The sequence below is a fragment of the Neopsephotus bourkii genome, unplaced genomic scaffold (assembly GCF_033783945.1).
Source record: "Neopsephotus bourkii isolate Nb327-2 ecotype Australia unplaced genomic scaffold, CSIRO-AGI_Nbou_v1 NB_1654, whole genome shotgun sequence".
In the NCBI taxonomy this organism is placed as follows: Eukaryota; Metazoa; Chordata; class Aves; order Psittaciformes; family Psittacidae; genus Neopsephotus; species Neopsephotus bourkii.
In genome coordinates, this window is record NW_026902128.1 from 657,883 (window position 1) to 676,237 (window position 18,355).

The 18,355-nt window shown below is 39.6% G+C and overlaps 1 protein-coding gene across 1 annotated transcript; it reads right to left on the reverse strand.

Annotated features, from left to right (window-relative positions):
- Positions 1-234: 234 nt before the first annotated feature.
- SKIL (SKI like proto-oncogene) lies at positions 235-18,051 on the reverse strand. The gene is made up of 7 exons (XM_061374819.1): positions 17,885-18,051; positions 15,207-17,156; positions 11,574-11,671; positions 9,941-10,179; positions 9,491-9,732; positions 8,231-8,455; positions 235-5,331 (listed from the first exon to the last, which is right to left on the reverse strand). The coding sequence occupies exons 2-7, from the start codon at positions 16,311-16,313 to the stop codon at positions 5,170-5,172; spliced, it is 2,073 nt and encodes a 690-aa protein (XP_061230803.1). The 5' UTR covers positions 16,314-17,156; positions 17,885-18,051; the 3' UTR covers positions 235-5,169.
- Between the last annotated feature and the right edge of the window lie 304 nt (positions 18,052-18,355).

An 18,355-nucleotide genomic window follows, 5' to 3' on the forward strand; every position in this document is an offset into this window, starting at 1 on the left:
AGTCGTAAGAGCTTTAGAAGTCTTCAATGGACTCATGAGGAGGGCAGGCCATCGTCTTGTCAATTTTGCTAAATATGCCCTTTAGAAAACCGGGACCTGCTGGCAGGCCGTGGGAGCTCTGCAAACAAGTCAGTGTAATTGGGGTTTAATTTACTGTGCCCAGAGCAAGGAAGAGTCAGTCTGTGTTGTTAAACTCCTTCCAAGAAGTCAAGTTTAGAAGTCAGTGTTTGAAAACATCACAGACAAGTGTTCTGACATTACAGTTCTTTATTTTTGTGAATCCACAATCTATACAGGTATTTACAAAGCATGAAAATGGATAACAGCACAAAATACAATTGAGGTATAAGCTAAGAGCACAGTATGTCATGTTTCAATAAATATAATTTAAAATTTGTAAACTAAGTGACCAGATAGATGCATCTTGTTTACTAAAACCATATAAAATATCTGTTAAATCTCACGTGAGGTAGAGGACAGTTTTGTGTGTCATGTAATGCAACCACAGCAACTCTTAACAATACGACTGTACATCATTGGCAAAGTACTAAAAATTGTTGAATGCACTGATCATTTTTCACAGGCTTTTACTACGGTTTCAGAATAGCCATCCAACCTGTTGCCTTGCGCTAACACAAACTGTTGTTTTGCAGCTACTTTCTGTAATTTGAGATCATTATATACCGGCATGTCAGCATCAATACGTTCAAGAGTATGAAAACACAAAACCAGATTTTGTCAATCACAGAAAGCAACATAACGGCAACAAAGTATTTTAGACCGGTTTTTTATTATTTCCTAGAATTAGTTTAAATACAGTACAGCTGTGCTTTCCTTTAAGTGAGGTATCTATATTCGAAGGAAAAAAAATTGATACTATTACATTTAATCAATTTTCAAATAGCAAAATTTTATACCATTTGTTTGCTGTGCTTGATGAAGTGCTTAGAACTCATTTTTCAAGCATTTTCCAACTGAACCACTAACCCTGAAAATACACAATTTTCCAAGTAGTGAAGACACCATACAACACGGTCGCAGAAGCTGTAAGTAGTAACTGCTATCACAAAAGCTAAACGAAAATTGGGTGTCTTTTGGAAATAAGCAACAAATTGAAAATTCTACACATTTTCTGTAATGAAAACTGATGATTACTCAAACTGCCAGTGTAATGAGAAAAAAAGAAAATTAAAATTTACAGCTTTCTTCTGCTTACTACTGACAGCTTAAATAAAATTACTGAAATATTGTAAGCACAGATTAACAGGTAGGTGTAATTATGTCTTTTGTCAACTTCACCACCCTATAGAAAACTGCTGTGTGGGTCAATTACATGAATTAAGTGCAGAAAAAAATACAAAGTCGTTATCTTAACTGACAATCAAAATATATACTCTACAAACAAGTGAATTCCAGGAAGCTGACCATGTCAGCATGGCAAGGCCAACTTCATACCTAATGCTAGGAAACTCCTCCAAAAATCTCGTAACACATTCTAGCTATCCCCTCCCCAACAGAAAACAAGAGTGTATGAAGGAAACATTGTGACTTCTAAAATACGGGCCAAGACTTATTCTTTCAGGCCACCAGTAGCTTTATGATCCCACTCAACTTCTACTTCACTAATTGCTTTATGCCTTTACTATATACAAGTGATTTTACAGCTAAGCTATCAATATATTAAATATAGAATAAAATTAGTTTAAGAACGCAAAACATAACTACATTTATCTAAATACTCAAATTGAACAGTACACTACAAAAACTAAAACACAGACTAAGTCTGGAGATTTAGATAAAAATCTCTTTTGTCTTGGGATACATCACTACGCTGCAAAAGAGTGTGCTTTCAGACTGCCAAAACTGCAGGAGTTTTACTCTTTAAGCTCTTAGGTTTTCTTGTTGATTGAAGTACACAAAGCAATGTGGAAGTTCTCTTTTGGAAGAAATATAGGAGGAAACTAGCTATTCACCTTGAACCCTACTTACTTTGTTCCAGAAGGTACACTAGGCAACTTTGATCTCAGTTTGGGTATTTAATAATGCAACTTTCAAGATTACAGACAACTTTAGAATTTTTTCCTACAGGTTTCACATCACAACTACCCAGGAAAATTACTCCCTGCCTGAAAGATCAGCAAGCAAAAACTGAAGACAAAACAAGTATTAATACAGAAAATGAGCATGCTATGACTAAAAGGGAGGACCTAATGACAGAATTAGTTTCTACCATTAAGTGTGCACTTAAATGAAGGCCCTTAAATGTGCATTCCGAGTTCCTATATTAGGCTGTAAAATAAACCATTCAATGTAAGTAGCATAAGGTAGTGAAAAAAGGTCAACATATTTGTTCTAGAACCGATACAGCACTATTTACAATTTACTAAAAAACTATCTTTCAAAGGCTGTGAACACACAAAATCTATGGCACATTTATGTATACATTATTACCTAAAATCAGTATAAAATTAAGTCTACACATATGAAAATTGCTTATGTTAAAGAGCCTGAAAGTAATATTTAAGAATTTTAAGAATATTACAATAATTTAAAATGCATTCTAACGTTAGATGACTAAATGGAGTATTTACAAAGCTGCTTTTAAAGTTATTTTAATAAATGTTCTACCAGCTTTTTCAACCAGATGTTTTTAAATGATTAGGAGGACATATACATAGCTGGAATTGCTTAAAATTCATATAGCTGCTTGAGTTCTTGAAACAGTGAAAATGCTAGTACAAATTATGGACACCAGCATTTTAATAGTCCACAGCGTAAGCCAGTTAACAGCTGGTTGACACAGAGTAACCCAGGATACACCAGCACTCTGCTGCAATTGCCACTGCTGAAGATACACCAGTGACAAAAGGGCAAACTTGAGCAGAAGCTACATAACACAGACAAGACCTGAATGGAAACAGACTATACAGTATTCTAATATAATAATTCCATGAGGATTGCATAAATTAAACAGCTAAAATATAAATACTGTGGTAATTTAGTTACTGCAGCTGTATTAAACAAGTTTGTATGGCCTTACCTATACTGACAAACAAACAAGTCTGGTTCAAAACACTGTTAAAGCAAATAGAAATGCTCTCTTTTGCTCCTTCAGTAACACTCAGCTGAAATTTTTGTTTCCTAGGACAGCATTTTGCTTCTTGCCCATCTAAGCAAACCAACATACGTTCAGTCCATCAATGACTACTTCAAGCTCCATTCCCTAACAACCACTTTTATCACCATTCTTGCCTACTCTCCCTCCCTTTAACCATGGTTTTGGTGCTTGTTACAGTAAAACACTGTGTTTCTAAAGCAAGTGGTGTGTAAACAATCGGAACCATCTACAGTGAGCACCTTTCCTGCCAAATTATGCTGCAAACACAGACTTTTCCCCCCCCCTTTTTTTTTTTTTAAGCAAAAATTTAGAGATGAAGGGAAAGAAATGTAATAGTTTCTGATCAACACTGACAAAGAAAAAAAATGGTTGGGATTTTTTTCCATCTAACCTGTTTTAATTACCAGTGTAAATATGACACAGAGCTCAGAAACAAAACTGTATACAGCTATAAAAGAATTATTCTGTGACTCCATGGGAATTTATCACCTCATTTCTCATCCACTTTAAAGAGTTGTGCAATTTTATCTTTCTCTGTGATATTCACTCTTGTCATACCACTGAAACAAAAGTGAACTCAAAAGTTTTCAGTTTTATTAGTTAGGGGGGAGATTAAAAATTAATAAAAAAAATACCAGTGTAGGCTTTTACTAGTGGTTTCATCCCAAATTAACTGAATTATTAAGAGAGTAATAAACCTAAATACCTCAAAAACAGAAGCCAAAGTAAAGGTTAAAACTACATAGTGAAATGCTAGAATTACTAAAATATTTCTAATCACTGACATAAATCAGCTAATGTCTGTCAGCTGTATCAGACTTTTTGGAAAGAAGTGCAAGAAGTATTTCTTCAACCAACTTTGTAGTCATGCGTTTAATCCACTAGGAACCAGACTTCTGAAGTACTCAAACATTATATATACATAAAACAGCAATTCTGTACAATCACACACTTTCAAATGTTATAGCTTAACAAACATGCTGAATTTCTTAATTCATGGTAACACTACCATGCCATTCAAATACAGAGACTATCAAAATGGTTTTCAAAGTGCCATATCTCAGAAGTTTATTTTTTAAGCTATTCTCGCAATGTCAGTTAAGGCCTGTTCTATGTAATGGAAGAAAGATCCACAAGTTGGCAAGAAGCTCAAAGTGCGGAGGCTTACGGTACGAGAGAAACTAATAATATTTTTTAATAAATATTACTTTTCTTGAAAGCTTTACTATCTGAAAACCAGTTAAGTCAAGCCTCCTCAGTTTCTAAAAGGAAACCCCCCACTTGTAAGTTTTTATTAACATTGCTTTCATACCTACTAAATAGAAGGAAAAAAAAAAAAGTGAGTTTTTAATTCCCAAAGATTCCATTATAACTGTGATTTTTTTCATTTACAAAAACACCCTAATGTTTTCTTCTTCCAGCACGGCAAGCAAATGCTGGCTCTAAAATTCTTTAGATTATTAATGAGCTCTTAAATAGAAAATTCTGAAAATATCAGCTTGACTTCACACAATGAAATTATGGGAAAAACTCATGCTGCTAAATCACTTTTGATGATCCATCATTTGTCTCTGTGGAAATTTTGAGTATTACCTTACAGATGGAAAGCTGCCTTTACTTTCCCCAGTTCAAGAATGAATAATTTACACTTTTGCCCTTGAAGAACTCAAAATGTTTTAAATGTACTTTTATAGCTGAATGTGCAATTGATAGCAGAATAAAAGATCACCACATATATTTTAACAGACAATATTAAAAGGTATAGAGTCCTCAAGACTGCATTAGAAATAGAACTGGTCACCCTAAATCAAGAGGTTTGCATTTTTCATTGTTTGAGAAAAACACCAGTACAAATAAATGCAGATTTTTATTGGTTATGAAAATCTAAAAATGTACACCTATCTATATTTATTTATGTATATCGTCATCTGGACTTGTCTGGGAAATAGAAATCTGCAGAGAATACTTCTCAACACACTAAACTGCTCAAAATTCATTAAAAATGAAAACACCCTGTTTGAAGGACTTAGTCAAGTTTCCTCTTTCAATTTCTATTTTCCTTTCCCATTTTTTGAAGATTTCAAGATCTGCAGCTTCAACTCCTTTATCATCATTTCTAACTTTTCTCTTGCCTCTCGTTCTTGTCTCAGTTCATCCTGAAGCTCTTGTCTATCTGCCTCTGCATGATCCAGTCTCTGTCTCAATTCTGCTAGCTGTAAAAAAGACAAAGAGAGGCAGAGCAAATTTTAGTGAACTTATTTGTAACATCAACTATTCACTTCAAGACACCACTAGTGACTACCCTACGCATCAGATGAAAGGACTTCATTCACCAGTTATTTATCATCTCCTCTTCTGCTGTTACCAAGAATCATGCAGCATACTACACCATTAGCAAATAACATCAGTATGTAAAGTTGCATAAACATCATATACATATAAATTGTAGTTATATTAACTGTCACACTAGACCATGTAATAATACACACAATCTGTTAGGAAGACTGTCATTATGTCAGAATCAGGTGTTTCACAAATCCCAGAATAAAGAGCACTTTTCCATTTATCAGCTTCTTTTCTCTTACTGACAAAGTATTACTCCTTTATTTCAAAGCCTGAATGCACTTCTAGAACAAACAAAACCACCAACACTGTTTCAGTACCCTTCAGTCTAAATAAAACAGACTTACCATAAATGACATTCAGAAAACCTTGAACATAACGCCTGTGCATTTATATATGTGTTCAAATATGAGCCCATGCACATTTTTTGGCGAAATGTTTCGTGTTTAAACACAAAAATTAAGTAGTATTTTTCATCTTTGGAGTACAGTAAAACTTGAACTTCATAGAGTGTCATCAGAACTTATTCACAGTGAGGTCTGGAAATGACTGTATAATTTTTCAAGTGTGTGAAAGTTACTGTCAAACTGCTTATCCATATACTACCAACAGTTAAACAGGGAGGAGACTAGAAATCAGTTCTCTATCACTGATTTTAAGGAGTTATTTCTTTAAAAAAAAGACAAAAAGCCTCACTGAATCTAAAAAATTAATCTGCCTTTATAATGATAGGTATCTATCTGATATAAATCATCATTAAGCTCATGAGAACGAGACGCAGGAGGATGCAGGATCACTGGTGTTCACCAACTGCTGTAAAACTGCTGGGCAAAGGAACTGCTGTGCTTACTTTAGAGAAACACTGCATTCAGCAACCTTCCTCTCCACTTGTATCATCCGAAATACTTAAATGGTTCTTCATCTAACCAGAAATATTGAACCAGTTCTTAGATATTAACAGCAAATCTTTTGACTCCACTACTTCGATGAAGTAAACTGTTGCAGTACAATAATGCCCACTGCTTACATGTTGCAACACGTACATAAGCAGGTCTCTGAGTTTCAATTTCCAACTCTAAGGAAAGGTTTCAGTTATGGTTACACTATTTCAATTGACAGGGTAAAGCAACAACGAAACTGCACAATTCATTAAAGAAGTCAAGAAAGGGGAGAGGACACTCAGTGCATCTTCAGACAGGCCTAGAAAGAACAGACATTTAAGCAAGTTGCAAACCCCAAATTACTCATTTTGCTTAACGTAAGACAGGGTTCCTCCCAGTTCACAGTTCTCAGGCAGAAAAAGCAGCCTGTGCAGCTGCTTCAAGAAGACATTAGATGAAGGCTTTTTTAAAATGCTGTACATGCAGCTTGGGGAAGTTGCCTATTGCCAGGACCTCTGTTTAACGTGGGTATTTTTGACAACTGCTTGGAACCTAGGGTCCAAAATCTATTGTAAGATGTGATAAACAGAAAAAGTTTCAAATTATATGCTGCCAATAGCTCTACCACACAGGTAATAACAGAGTAAACTTTCTTGAAAGAAACGTATTTAGTTTCCAAAGTCTAACTTCAAAAGAAACAATCAACCAGTCTCTATGGGGAACAAAGTATGGTTTTTACCCTCTGAAGAGAGTAAGCTACACAAGTCATATAAAACATGCTATACATGATTATCTTCATAAATTAGAACATGTTGCTACTTGCAGTAACAGGGCTTGTACCAGATGTTTAGTAAATCAGGCCTTAGAGAGGATTATTTCTGGCAGGAAGGCCAGGAATCTGTGGAGTGGGATGTCATCAAATTAAATTAATGAGAAGGATTTACGATGCTAGTCTCTGCCCTACTCCCCCAAAATACCAAAACCTGTCTCTCAAGTACTGCCTGTTTCTTAGTTTGACACAGCAAGAACAGGAAATACACAAAGCTAGAATCAAACAACCACAAAGCTTTCCTGAGCTTAAGTTTTAGTTTTGTTTACTTTTGAAAAGCTGTGAAGACTCTTTTCCTGTGACATGGTACAAAATACATTATTGTACATCTAATCATAATTGCAACTGATTTTGAAGAGGCACTCCAAGGCTCCCTTGGGCATTAACTGTATTTTTCCCATTGGAACAGCATGAATTATCTCCAACTTACGTAGGAAGCAGTAATAAAAGTAAAAAAAAAAAAGTGAAACAATCTCCACAGGTTTTGATATATAAACCCAAGAGGCAGGAATGAGAGACAGAAAATGGAAAATTTAACTTCCAAGAGAACACTTGCCTGAATGCTTTGACAGAGCACAGATGGGGGCTCTATCAGACAGTGCAGAAGATTATACCACCAAAGATCAGAAAGTGACCAAGATATGCTACCTATCTCGACAAAAAGGTGGTCGAGAAGTCTGGGTTTGTTTTTTAACATACAAGGAAGAAAAAAAAGAAATGGCTTATTTCTGTAACTAAAATGAGAATAGTTAATTCTGTAACACGGGCAAGACTACACACATTAAAAACACAGTTTGTTTTAAATGAGGAGTTAACAGAGCTGATGTTAAAGATTAGTATTTTGTCAATAACAGCACGTGTTTTTGCAAGCTGCATTCTACCTCAGTTTCAGTCAAGGAACAGGGAAATAAATATTGCTGTCACTGCAACCTATTTTGGTATTCGACTATGGTATCAAAACACACAGAGGAGATGAAACCTGAAGGTGACTGAGCAATAGCTTCACAATTTCCTGATACGTTAAATGTCATTTTGTTTGAAGCAACTTTCCCTTCTCACCTGTGCTGCATATTCAGCTTCTTTGTCTTTTTCTAAATTGGAGTCACAGCTGCACTTTTGCTTCATCACTTGGTCCAGTTTCTTCTCCAAGTCTCTCTGCTCAAAATAAAATTCTTCCATTCTTTGGGCATGCTCTGTCTGCAGACATTCAAGTTCTTTTTGTAAATTCTGCTGCTCTTCAGTTAGTTCCTTCATAGATTTAGAGTTGCTTAACATTTCCACTTCCTGTCAAGAAAAACCAGGATCATATACACCTTGGCTCTAAGATCAGGAAAGTACAAAGCTGCATTTAAATGTGTATCTGTAAACAATTAGGCCAAAAAGGGCACATTTATCTACTGATAACAATAAACTGATAATGGTAGGTATCTCCTTGATGACAGCCTGGAGTTCTGTACCAAGCATTTCACTTTTAAGAAATCATTTCTAGACAGGACTGCTAGAAACAGATTCACAACTTCCAACAATGAACCTCAGAAGGCAGCAGCGCTGATTTACTAAAATATACTTTGAAGATGTAAGAAGTTCATCATAAGAAAACTGAATAAATGTGTTTATTTTTCCATTAGCATCTTGGGATTTTATTTTTTTTAAGTCTTAATTTTTTTTTAACTTATTTACAAGCTTTACCTCCAACAGCAGAACAACTTAAAAGTAGCAGCTCTAGAGGATTCTGGTCTATGAATGTAAAAAGCAAAGACAGTGTTGACCTTAATCCAGAAAACAGAAAGGAGGCAGAATCACAAATGAACACCAGCTTCTAATGTCATCCATTATTAAGAAAGGCTAATAAAATCCCCCTAAAAACAAGGGCTTATTGAATAGAAAGAGGGAGGTGGTATTTTTTTTTTAATACAGGGCAGCAATAAGACCATTCCTAGAACGCAGATGTCTGCATTTTTTAAATCCTGGAAACTGAGAAACTTTACAGGAGTTAAGCTATATTTGCCAAAACACTTAAATACTTGGGAAACATTCTGAAATTAAAGAAGTGGTTTATATTTGAATAAAACAAAAGAAAGAGCTGCTTGAATGCCACTGCAAACTGAAAAGACACCAGTTATTAGTGGACTCAAATCTAATGAGCACAGGGGCTATTAAAGATTTGGTGTCTGGATTCAAGCTGGAGGGGAAATTATCTGTGCGCTTTGTGTTTTTAAATGAATGTAATCTGTGATATCAATCTAAAACCAGCCAGCTAACATCAGTTTTCTGACGTCAAAGGCAAAAAAGCAAAATGCACTCAGATTGCCACTGTACCATCTGAAGCTGCTGTTTTCTCTGTAAAATGGTATTTAGTTTTTCTTGCTGTTTGATGTAGGTTTTCATTACTTCTTCCATAATCCTTCCCTTGTCATCTTCACAACTGATGTCCTTCATGAGAGTGGGGGACAAGGTTCGTACATCATTACCTACTTCAATACGACTAGGGTCTCGGGTGGTTCTGGAAGAAACACGTTCAGATCTTCCACCTCTTGCAGAACGAACTGCCATGGGTGGATCTGCAGATAAAAAAACAACACAGCATAATAATCACTGAAAATTAAACTTCCAGAGTGAAGAAAAACAAAGAAAACAGAAGATGATTAAAAAGGTCAAAACAACTTTTGGAAAACTTAAGTGACATCACAAAATAATAGCTTGATGATGAGCTTTCCAAAATGGTATGGTATAAAAAAAGAAGACTCCAATGAAATTTTCACTACTCACCCAAACGCTTATGCTGCTCCACACCTGCTTTCAAGTCAATTTTTTCCTGTTCTTCCAGAGAAAGGTCTGGGTAGGAGGCAGCTTTTTTGTGCTTTCCACTACTGAGCTTTCTCTCTGACTGTCCAGGTGAGGATTTAATTATTTCTGAAGCTCTGACTGCTGTTTTTGCAACATCCTTACATTGCGATGCAAGAGATACATTTGGGGCAACCACTTTATCACACATATAAAGGTAGTAACTGAAACAGTAGAACAGTAAAATTAAGAACGAAAGGTAAGACATAATAGATTATGACTAGTAGAGAGCACAAATTTACCTTTACATAATTTCAAACTGTAAAAGCTTCAGTGAAAAATAAGCACGCCCTTTTAAATTTTTCCTATGCCAAAGGAAATCTTAACGATCCACTTAATCTTTACTGAGTAGATTATCCAGATAAGGTTTGGGGGCTATCAAACAAGAGGATTTTCCAAACATGACTGATTAAAAAAAAAATTGTATAGAAAATCATGCGAAGTCTTCATTTAAATGCAAAGGGTGAAATTTGCTGTATGGAGAGTCCAGACTTTCCAGCATTTTCATAATCCTTGTATTAGCAATGGAGGATGGGGGAAGTGATCAGTGATCTGGGAATGACACTCTAAATAGCAAAGCTGCATACTGACAGTGCTGGGGTATTATCTGAGACCAATGCTGGACCTCCTTTCCCACATATATTGAGCAATACATCTGTATTTTCACAGCTCCTGGAATCCTGGGAGCATTCTTCTATACCACCCTAACCTATTTACTAACTTTTAACTAGTACAGAGGGAAAAGAGCACCAAATGTGCTAAGGTTAGGGCCAAAACAATCAGTGTCACTACGCTGGAGTCCTCATTGCTGTGCTCAACGCTTCCCTTTCTCCTAGTTCTGAAGGAAGGCACTGACAGAAACAGCAAACTGAAGGACCATGACAGAAGTTCCACCGTTCATGCGCTTGCATGGGAACTGGTTTGATGTGTGTGTTGCTCTGATGCATGCTGCTAGCCAAAAGAGTCTGATCTCACCCATATACGGTAAATGCACAACCACACAGGGAGGAGGGGAAGAGCTATGTTGAGAAAAACTTCCCTCGCTAATGCAGATGACAAACTGTGTACTATGTTAAGCAAATGCACTTGGTTTCTAAAACCAGGAAACTAATCAACAGACAACTCAGCCACAGCCATTGTTCCAGTGTGAAGAAAACCTTCAAACACCTTTTACAAGTCTTTTTTTGAAAGGGAATTAAGTTGCACTAATGGTAAATATGCCCTATGCATATTTCCACATGCATGCATTGTATTATAATATGAAAGATCAAAAATTACCTTTGGTCATTTCTATTTTGAAAAGGGAATTTTTAACAACATTTCAACTGTATTGCTTACTGAAGAACACTCACAGATCACAGCTTGAGTCTTGTACCAAAAGCCCCCTCATAAGCAGTTCATTAATATTTACACTAAGAAATGCATAAAAAGCTAGGATTCAGCTAACAATTTAGGAAGCAAGTACGTTTTTTTCATTCTGAATTATCTTTAAGTAGCCAAAAGTATTTAAATACTTGTCCATACACTGCTTATAGTTCTACACAGGAAATTGAGTTACCTTGGATGGATAAAGGAGGGTGGCTGAGGATCAGTTTCTGCTTCTTGCTTTATCACTGGATACCACTGGGGTAATTCCAGGGTCTGCTGTGATTCCGCCTAATGAAAAGAAAATAAATTGTTAAGTGGAAGAAGGGTACATGTTACCTACATTTCCATAAAGGCTCCTCAGTGGAATGGCATTTACACCATGAATACATACACACTACAGATTTGGGGTAGTGGAAAACAGAGTGCCTTTGGCATAGATGCAGGGTGACTCAAGCCACTGAAGTTTCCTTGATCTCCAGTTTCCCGTGTTATGCAAAGTAGCAGCAAAACTAAAAGAAAAACTCTTTACAAACATATATAAAAACCCTGCTGAGTTTCCAGAACTCTGGCAGGGGCATGCTAAACATGTTTGGGAGAAACAGAAAGCAGAAATTAAGATTCTCAAAAGGTGGTAGGACCCTTCTGCAATAAGATATCCACACCATAGTAAACACCTGCCAGATTACATTATTACAAAATGAAACCTGTTAATAAAATGGAAGAACTACTAGTGTTTCAGACACAGAAATCTCTTCAGTTGTCACAAATTCTTATTACTCTTATGACAGAACTGGGCAAAGTTCCTGTAGTAACATGACAACTCCATTCCCTTTGCAGTAACAAATTAATCCAGTTGCATCAGAATACATGATCTTAAAAAACTTTTGTGCATTTTGTATTTGGATAACACCTCTTGTTCTGTTTGTTTCAAAAATATTCTTTGAATTACTCTTTAGTCAAAGTTACTAGCAATACCTTGTGCCCCACTGCAAAGTTAATTTCAAGTGAAAGGTGTTTTGTCATATACTTAAACAGACACACAGCTAAGGAATTTCATTTCACTGTATTAAAATAGCCTTGGGAAGCAGGTTTTGGACTAAGGTGTGCTTGGTTGACCCCAGCCAGCAGCTAAGTACCCACGCAGCCACTCCCTCACAAAGGCAAGAAAGCTCCTAAGTCAAGATAAAGACAGCTTAATAGTATCTCTTTGGTCACAAATCCAAAGCACAGCACCATACAGGCCGCTACAAAGGCAGTTAACACCATTCCAGCCAAAACCAGTACTTTTTGAAAGTTGGTCAATCAAAAAAAAATTAAAAAAAAAAAAAGAAAGAAGCCTATAAAGCTAAAAAATAAACACAAACAAAAACCCCAAACCAACAAAAAAACCCCACAACAACAAAACTCTTTACTGTACTAAAGATACGTTATTTATGCACACCGAAATAAACTGTCACAGAACTTCATCTCTGCAGTTACACAGGTGTGGCTTATACCAAAGTCTGTAGAATCAAGCCCCACTTGACTGTAAGAGAGACCAAATCACATCTACAATACTCTGGTCAAAACTTCCAGCCCACTAAAAGCTGAGTAGCAATGAAACTGAAATTTAACTCCACCCCTGCAGTTCCTCGAATGGGTTCCAACACACAGAGAAAGGAGGGAGGGTACAAGGGAGTTAAGCTCCAAAACAGTAAATTCATAATCAAGCTTTTAAGTAACAAAGATTTGAAATAATCATCTCAGAAAAATGGCCTCATCCTGACACTTCTCAAGTTTTGCTGCTTATTCAGATCATTCTAATAATTTTAATAATGTACACATGTTCTATTTATCCTGCAGCTAGTACACAGTAACCCAATTTTTACTTCTGAACCACATCTGTCCACTTAACACGTTTATACTTTTACATTTGAAACTATCTATTGGGTAATTGCTATTTTCAAGTTATTTGGTCAGATTTTTGCATTCCCACCTATTTCAAATGGAAACTACCTTTACTGTCTCCCCATTAGTGTGCATTTTGCAAATTAATTTCATAACTTGAAGTCAATTTTTTACTTAGGAAAGGAAATTAAAGGTAACCATGAATAAACATGAAGCCTTTTCCTAAGTCTATTCTTTCCCCATCATCCAGGTTAATAAAATAAAGCATCTACTTAAATACATACAGGTATATTACATTACCTAACAACCTGTTTAGTGTAGATACTCTTAAAGAATTTTGTAAACAGAATATAACCAAGCTGAATCAAATGACTTCTACCCAAACTCTCTGGAAGCACTACATGAAAAATTTCTTTAATTTTCTTCTAAGCTAGCTGAACAAAGCTGTCGTTTAAGTAAAAAAAGGTAAGCAGCGGTTACAGCTAACCATTAAGCCATTAGCAGAGATGGGATTTATAAAAACGCTCAGAAGAAATGTTAACTATCCACATTGCGAACTTTTCCCCATGCACAGTGACCAACTCAAGGAAGTAGTCTGAGAAGCAAGGCAAATTTTTAGTACAGAGCAATTATCAGAAACTGTCACAAAGTCGAAGGGAATGAAGATCTGACAGCACAGACATTAGCGGCAACCGTAGCAGCTGTTCCATCAAGAGCAGGTGGATGTTACGCTGCAGTCTAGAACTCAACCAAAAATGAGAAACCCGGTGCCAATCAAGTATACAGCTTACAGCCTTCTTACTCTGCACCTTCAACTGATTCAGCATATGGAAGCATTCCAGCTTGGATGGAAATTTTCTGCTGAAATCCCTTCCTGAGGACTGGCACAACTGCAGAAATACCTGTTACTACTGTAAGCCTTTCTGCAATACTACCTTTTCAGAGGTATACCCTGAAAGGTGTAAACTTACAGCACACCTTTTTGGGCTCAGCCATCTGGACTACTCTTGATATTTCAAAATCCACCACAAAACATCTTGCAGGCAAAACTGATATATAATCAGATCAGTAGCCACCAAGCAGACATATAAATGCCAAATACACTGAAAAGAAACACAATCATGGGCCAAGAACCACTTAAAATCCTCTTACATTCAGACTATACCCAAAGGATTGTACCTTCTACGAATGGAAACACATATGATGTTCAACATTTATCTGGTGCTTATTATTTAAAGCAGAAGCTCTCTAAGGGAAATGTGGTATTTTTGAACCACAGCATAGACTTGCAGCAGCATTTTAGGGAAAAAACATGACATCTATTATTAACCATTGTCAAGATACCGGCCTACAGCTCATTACTTGGGCTTCTTAAAACTCCCTCTTTTGGGCCTATTTCTCTATACAAGTAGTTTAAACAGAAAGCTATTGCTGAACAAGCAGACTTCAGGCTTCCAAACAGCAACTTATCAATGCACCATTACCCTGGCTAGCAAGCCAGGTCGCCATACACCATACGTGTCTGGAGTAAAAATGACAAATGTAGAACTAGTTCCTCATACTTGATTTTCAAGCTCCTTTCTGCTTTGCTCATCTGCTGCAACACATACCACACGAAGCACACTCAAAGGTCAAATGGGAGAATGAAAATTTCCACAATAGCTCTGAATTTTCTAGAGACCGTGCACCTTAGAACAAGAACCAACAAAGCCAAACCAGCTCAAATGAAGTTACTTACAGCCCAAAACCAAAAGAAATTACCACACCTTTTAATGAGAAAAGTATTTCCATGGTGAAGCTCTCCCACAAATTTAACTTAGGCTTGATTTGACAAGTATTCCCACTTGCAAAAGGCACTTACAAGGTGCTTCCAAAACAAGTATTTACATGTGAGCAAAAAGAAATTTAGGAGTTTTACAAGAGTAGGTGAACTTACTTTGGACCGAGTTCTTTTCTGATTTTTCTCACTGAATTTCTCCTTCATTTCCTCCAACAGATGCTTTAGTTCCTGCTCCTCCGACGTTCCCAAGTATTTTTGGTTAATATGCAGGTAGCAGTGCCACTTGGACGATTCAAATCCCCAGTGACAGGTCCTCTTGTCCGGGGATCTGTGTGAATGCATCACAAACGTCTGGGGTGAGAACATTCCGTAGCACTCCAAACACTGGATACATGGATCATCCGGCGCAAGGTAGAACTGAGGTGCAAACAACCCCTGGCACTTGCCCAGGCATTCATGCTCTACTTCAAAGGCACTGCCAGTCTCTTTCAACTGGGCCAAGGTATTCTTACCAGGGAGAAAACTGCCATTTTGTGGAAAAGTGCGAGGACGCAGTAAAGCATTGCATAGTCTCTGAGCATCGGTAAGCGTAATTAATCCGCAGGATGGAGCATTAAATGGAAGAATTCCCAAAACCTTCAAGATATGAAGCTGGTCGGAAGTGCACCTTGAGCAGTATATATACAGTTCATCACACACCGTGTTGATCTGTTGCAGTGAGAAATCTCGGAGAACCGAATTCAACACTTGAGGCAGACAAAGCCTTTTTTCTCCTCCAACTTTAAAACAAGAGATGGACTCCCCCTCCAGAACAGTCTGGGTGAGTTCCGTGGAGCTGTCCGGAGGAATGAGCAGCGGACCAGAGAGTATCTGTGGTGACGGAAGAGGCAAGAAGACAGCGGGAGACATACTTTCCTGGGAATAACGAGCTGAAAAGGCTGCTGGTCCACCAAGAGAACTCTGGCTGCTGAGGTGGAACTGTGCCAATGTGTGTTTCAAACCTGGATTTAAATTCAAAGGCTCAGAAAGCGAAGTACTGTTTGGCTTGGCAGTTTCCCCATCAGCCTCCACAGGAGTTTCATCATATTCGTCCAAGTTTTCCTTCTTTATGGTTGGCAATTTATTCATTACAACTTCAACTCTGCCATTTACATGCATCTCTGTCATTGCTTTTTTTAATGGAGGACTCCCATCCTCTTGGATCCCACTCCTTTTTTGGTCTGAAACTAGACCTAGAGGGAAGTTTATTTGAGGGCTTTCCATTGCTAAACACCAGAACTTTAATTAATTAAAGTCTTGAATGTGCATTTTCCTGCTTGTTCATAAAAAAAAAACAAAACAAACCCGAAGTCAAGTGCTCTTGATTACCAAGCTCAAGTACACCAAGTTTTGCACCCCTTTCAGTAAAATGTTACTTCTTCAACCTCCAACGGTAAAAACTGTAACACATTTTGCACACTGTACCATAAAATCAATAATGGAGGGTTGTGCAAAATTTTCTAATTGAACAGTTCTTTGTTCAATTTTCTAAGATAAAAACCCCACTGCAATATGTATAAAAAAGCTTCCCTTCATACCCTTCCCACTGTTTCACACAGTAGTCTCGTACAGCAACTCAGTAAAAAACAACATGTTGACACAAGCGTGCATCCTTGATCTTTTTTTTTCCTCTAAAAAATATACAGCCTTTTCAAGTACGTCCCTGTTTAAATATTAAAGTAGAAAAATGGTCTCGGTTCAAAGAACACCGATCTTAACACAGCTGATCCAAACCATAGTTTAAGTTGTATGAAAATTTCATTCGGCACTTTCCGCTCCTGGAGATCAAACGCAACCTGAAGGGTTCTCTTTATTGTGCTGCCAACTTCATGATTTCACCACTGCCACTAGAGTTACTATGGCAGCTCACAAATAAATCCCCAAATTAAAGGCTGGTCCAAATCGTAGTCAAAAACTGAACGTCCCTCGAGAGTCACCTTTCGCACAGATGTCACTGGTTTGTGTCAGAATTTTCCCACCCCACGTTATTAGTAATAGAGGTAGGATCCAGGCCATCGGCTCAGTGCATGTCTGGTGCTAACGAAGAGGTCAGTCCTTCCAGACAGCCTGTGAAAAGGGGAACAGGTCAGGCACAACCCACTCCGAGTCTGCTGGGTCGAAGGAGGAGATACCAGTTGCCCAGTTAATCGCGGGAGACCAGCGCGCACGGAGCTCTCCTCCGACACCCTCAGCCCCACCGCCACCCCGGCGAAGCGGCACAGCCGGCGCCAGCCGCAGACAACTCCCGGAGCGCCGCATTCGCCGCTGAGCGAGCTGCGGGCGGGCTGGCGAAGGGGCGGCACCGGGGCGGCTCTCTCCCAGCGCGCACACTCTGCAAGGACGGGGGCTCCGGAGCGACAAGAGGCGTTCTCCATCCCTGCCCTCCGCCGGGGAACCGGACCCTCGCCCCGCAGCTCCTTCCCGGAAGGGCCCGGGACGCCGCATCCCGCCGCTCGCACCCTCCCGCGCCGTGACTCACCTCAGCCCCAGCGGCACTGCTTCAGGCTGGGCTCTCTCCTTCTCCCTCCCCCTCCCGCCGGTCTCGCCGCTCCGCCGAGTCCGGCTCCCCGGGGGCACAGCCCGAGCCGCTCCGCCGCCCCACTCCCCACAGCCCCCGCGCTCCACCGCCCGCACCCCCTTTCCCCCCAGCCCGCCGCCGCCACTCCCTCCGCCCGCCGCAGCCCCATCCCCCTCAGGCGCTCCCGCCCCTCCCCCGCCGCGGGGCAGCCAGCTCCCCCTCTGTCCCCCCCCCCTCCCTGCCTCCCTCCGCCGCCGGCAACTCCCCGGCTCCTCACCCGTCGCGGCGGGGCTCCGGCACCAGGGGAGCGGAGCAGGCGCCGCGCACGCACCGCCCACCCGTGACCTCACTGCGGAGACGGCGGCGGCGGCGGAGACAACCACCGAGACGGCGGCGGCGGCGCGCGGGCACGAACTGCCGGCAGCGCGCACCGCCCCTCCCCCTCCCGCCGCCGCTGTAGCTCCGCCCACTGTCTGGGGCAGCGGCGGGAGCGGCTGCCCTTCCCCCGCCTGCTGTCGCCCCAGTGCCGGGAAACCCTCCCCCAGCCGGGCCAGGCCCGGCCCTCCCCCTGGCAGGAAGGGGAGACATGAAAACGATAGAACATACAATAAAGGAGTTACTCATGCCGGCCTTAGCTCGCCGTCCCACAGCCGCCCTTCAGCCCCCCCGGGCCAGACACAGCCCCGGCCGCCCTGCCGCCGTCACAGCCCCAGAGGGAGCACGGGGACGAGAGCGCCCGGGGAGACGG

What these genes read in the sequence shown, in the direction of transcription:
- SKIL (XM_061374819.1), bottom strand. Translation starts at nt 16,313, where the DNA reads ATGGAAAGCCCTCAAATAAACTTCCCTCTAGGTCTAGTTTCAGACCAA. An exon ending in AGAAAAGAACTCGGTCCAAA is followed by an intron (nt 11,672 to 15,206) that starts GTAAGTTCACCT and finishes TCTTTTCATTAG; the next exon opens with GCGGAATCACAGCAGACCCT. An exon ending in GGAGCAGCATAAGCGTTTGG is followed by an intron (nt 9,733 to 9,940) that starts GTGAGTAGTGAA and finishes TTTTATCTGCAG; the next exon opens with ATCCACCCATGGCAGTTCGT.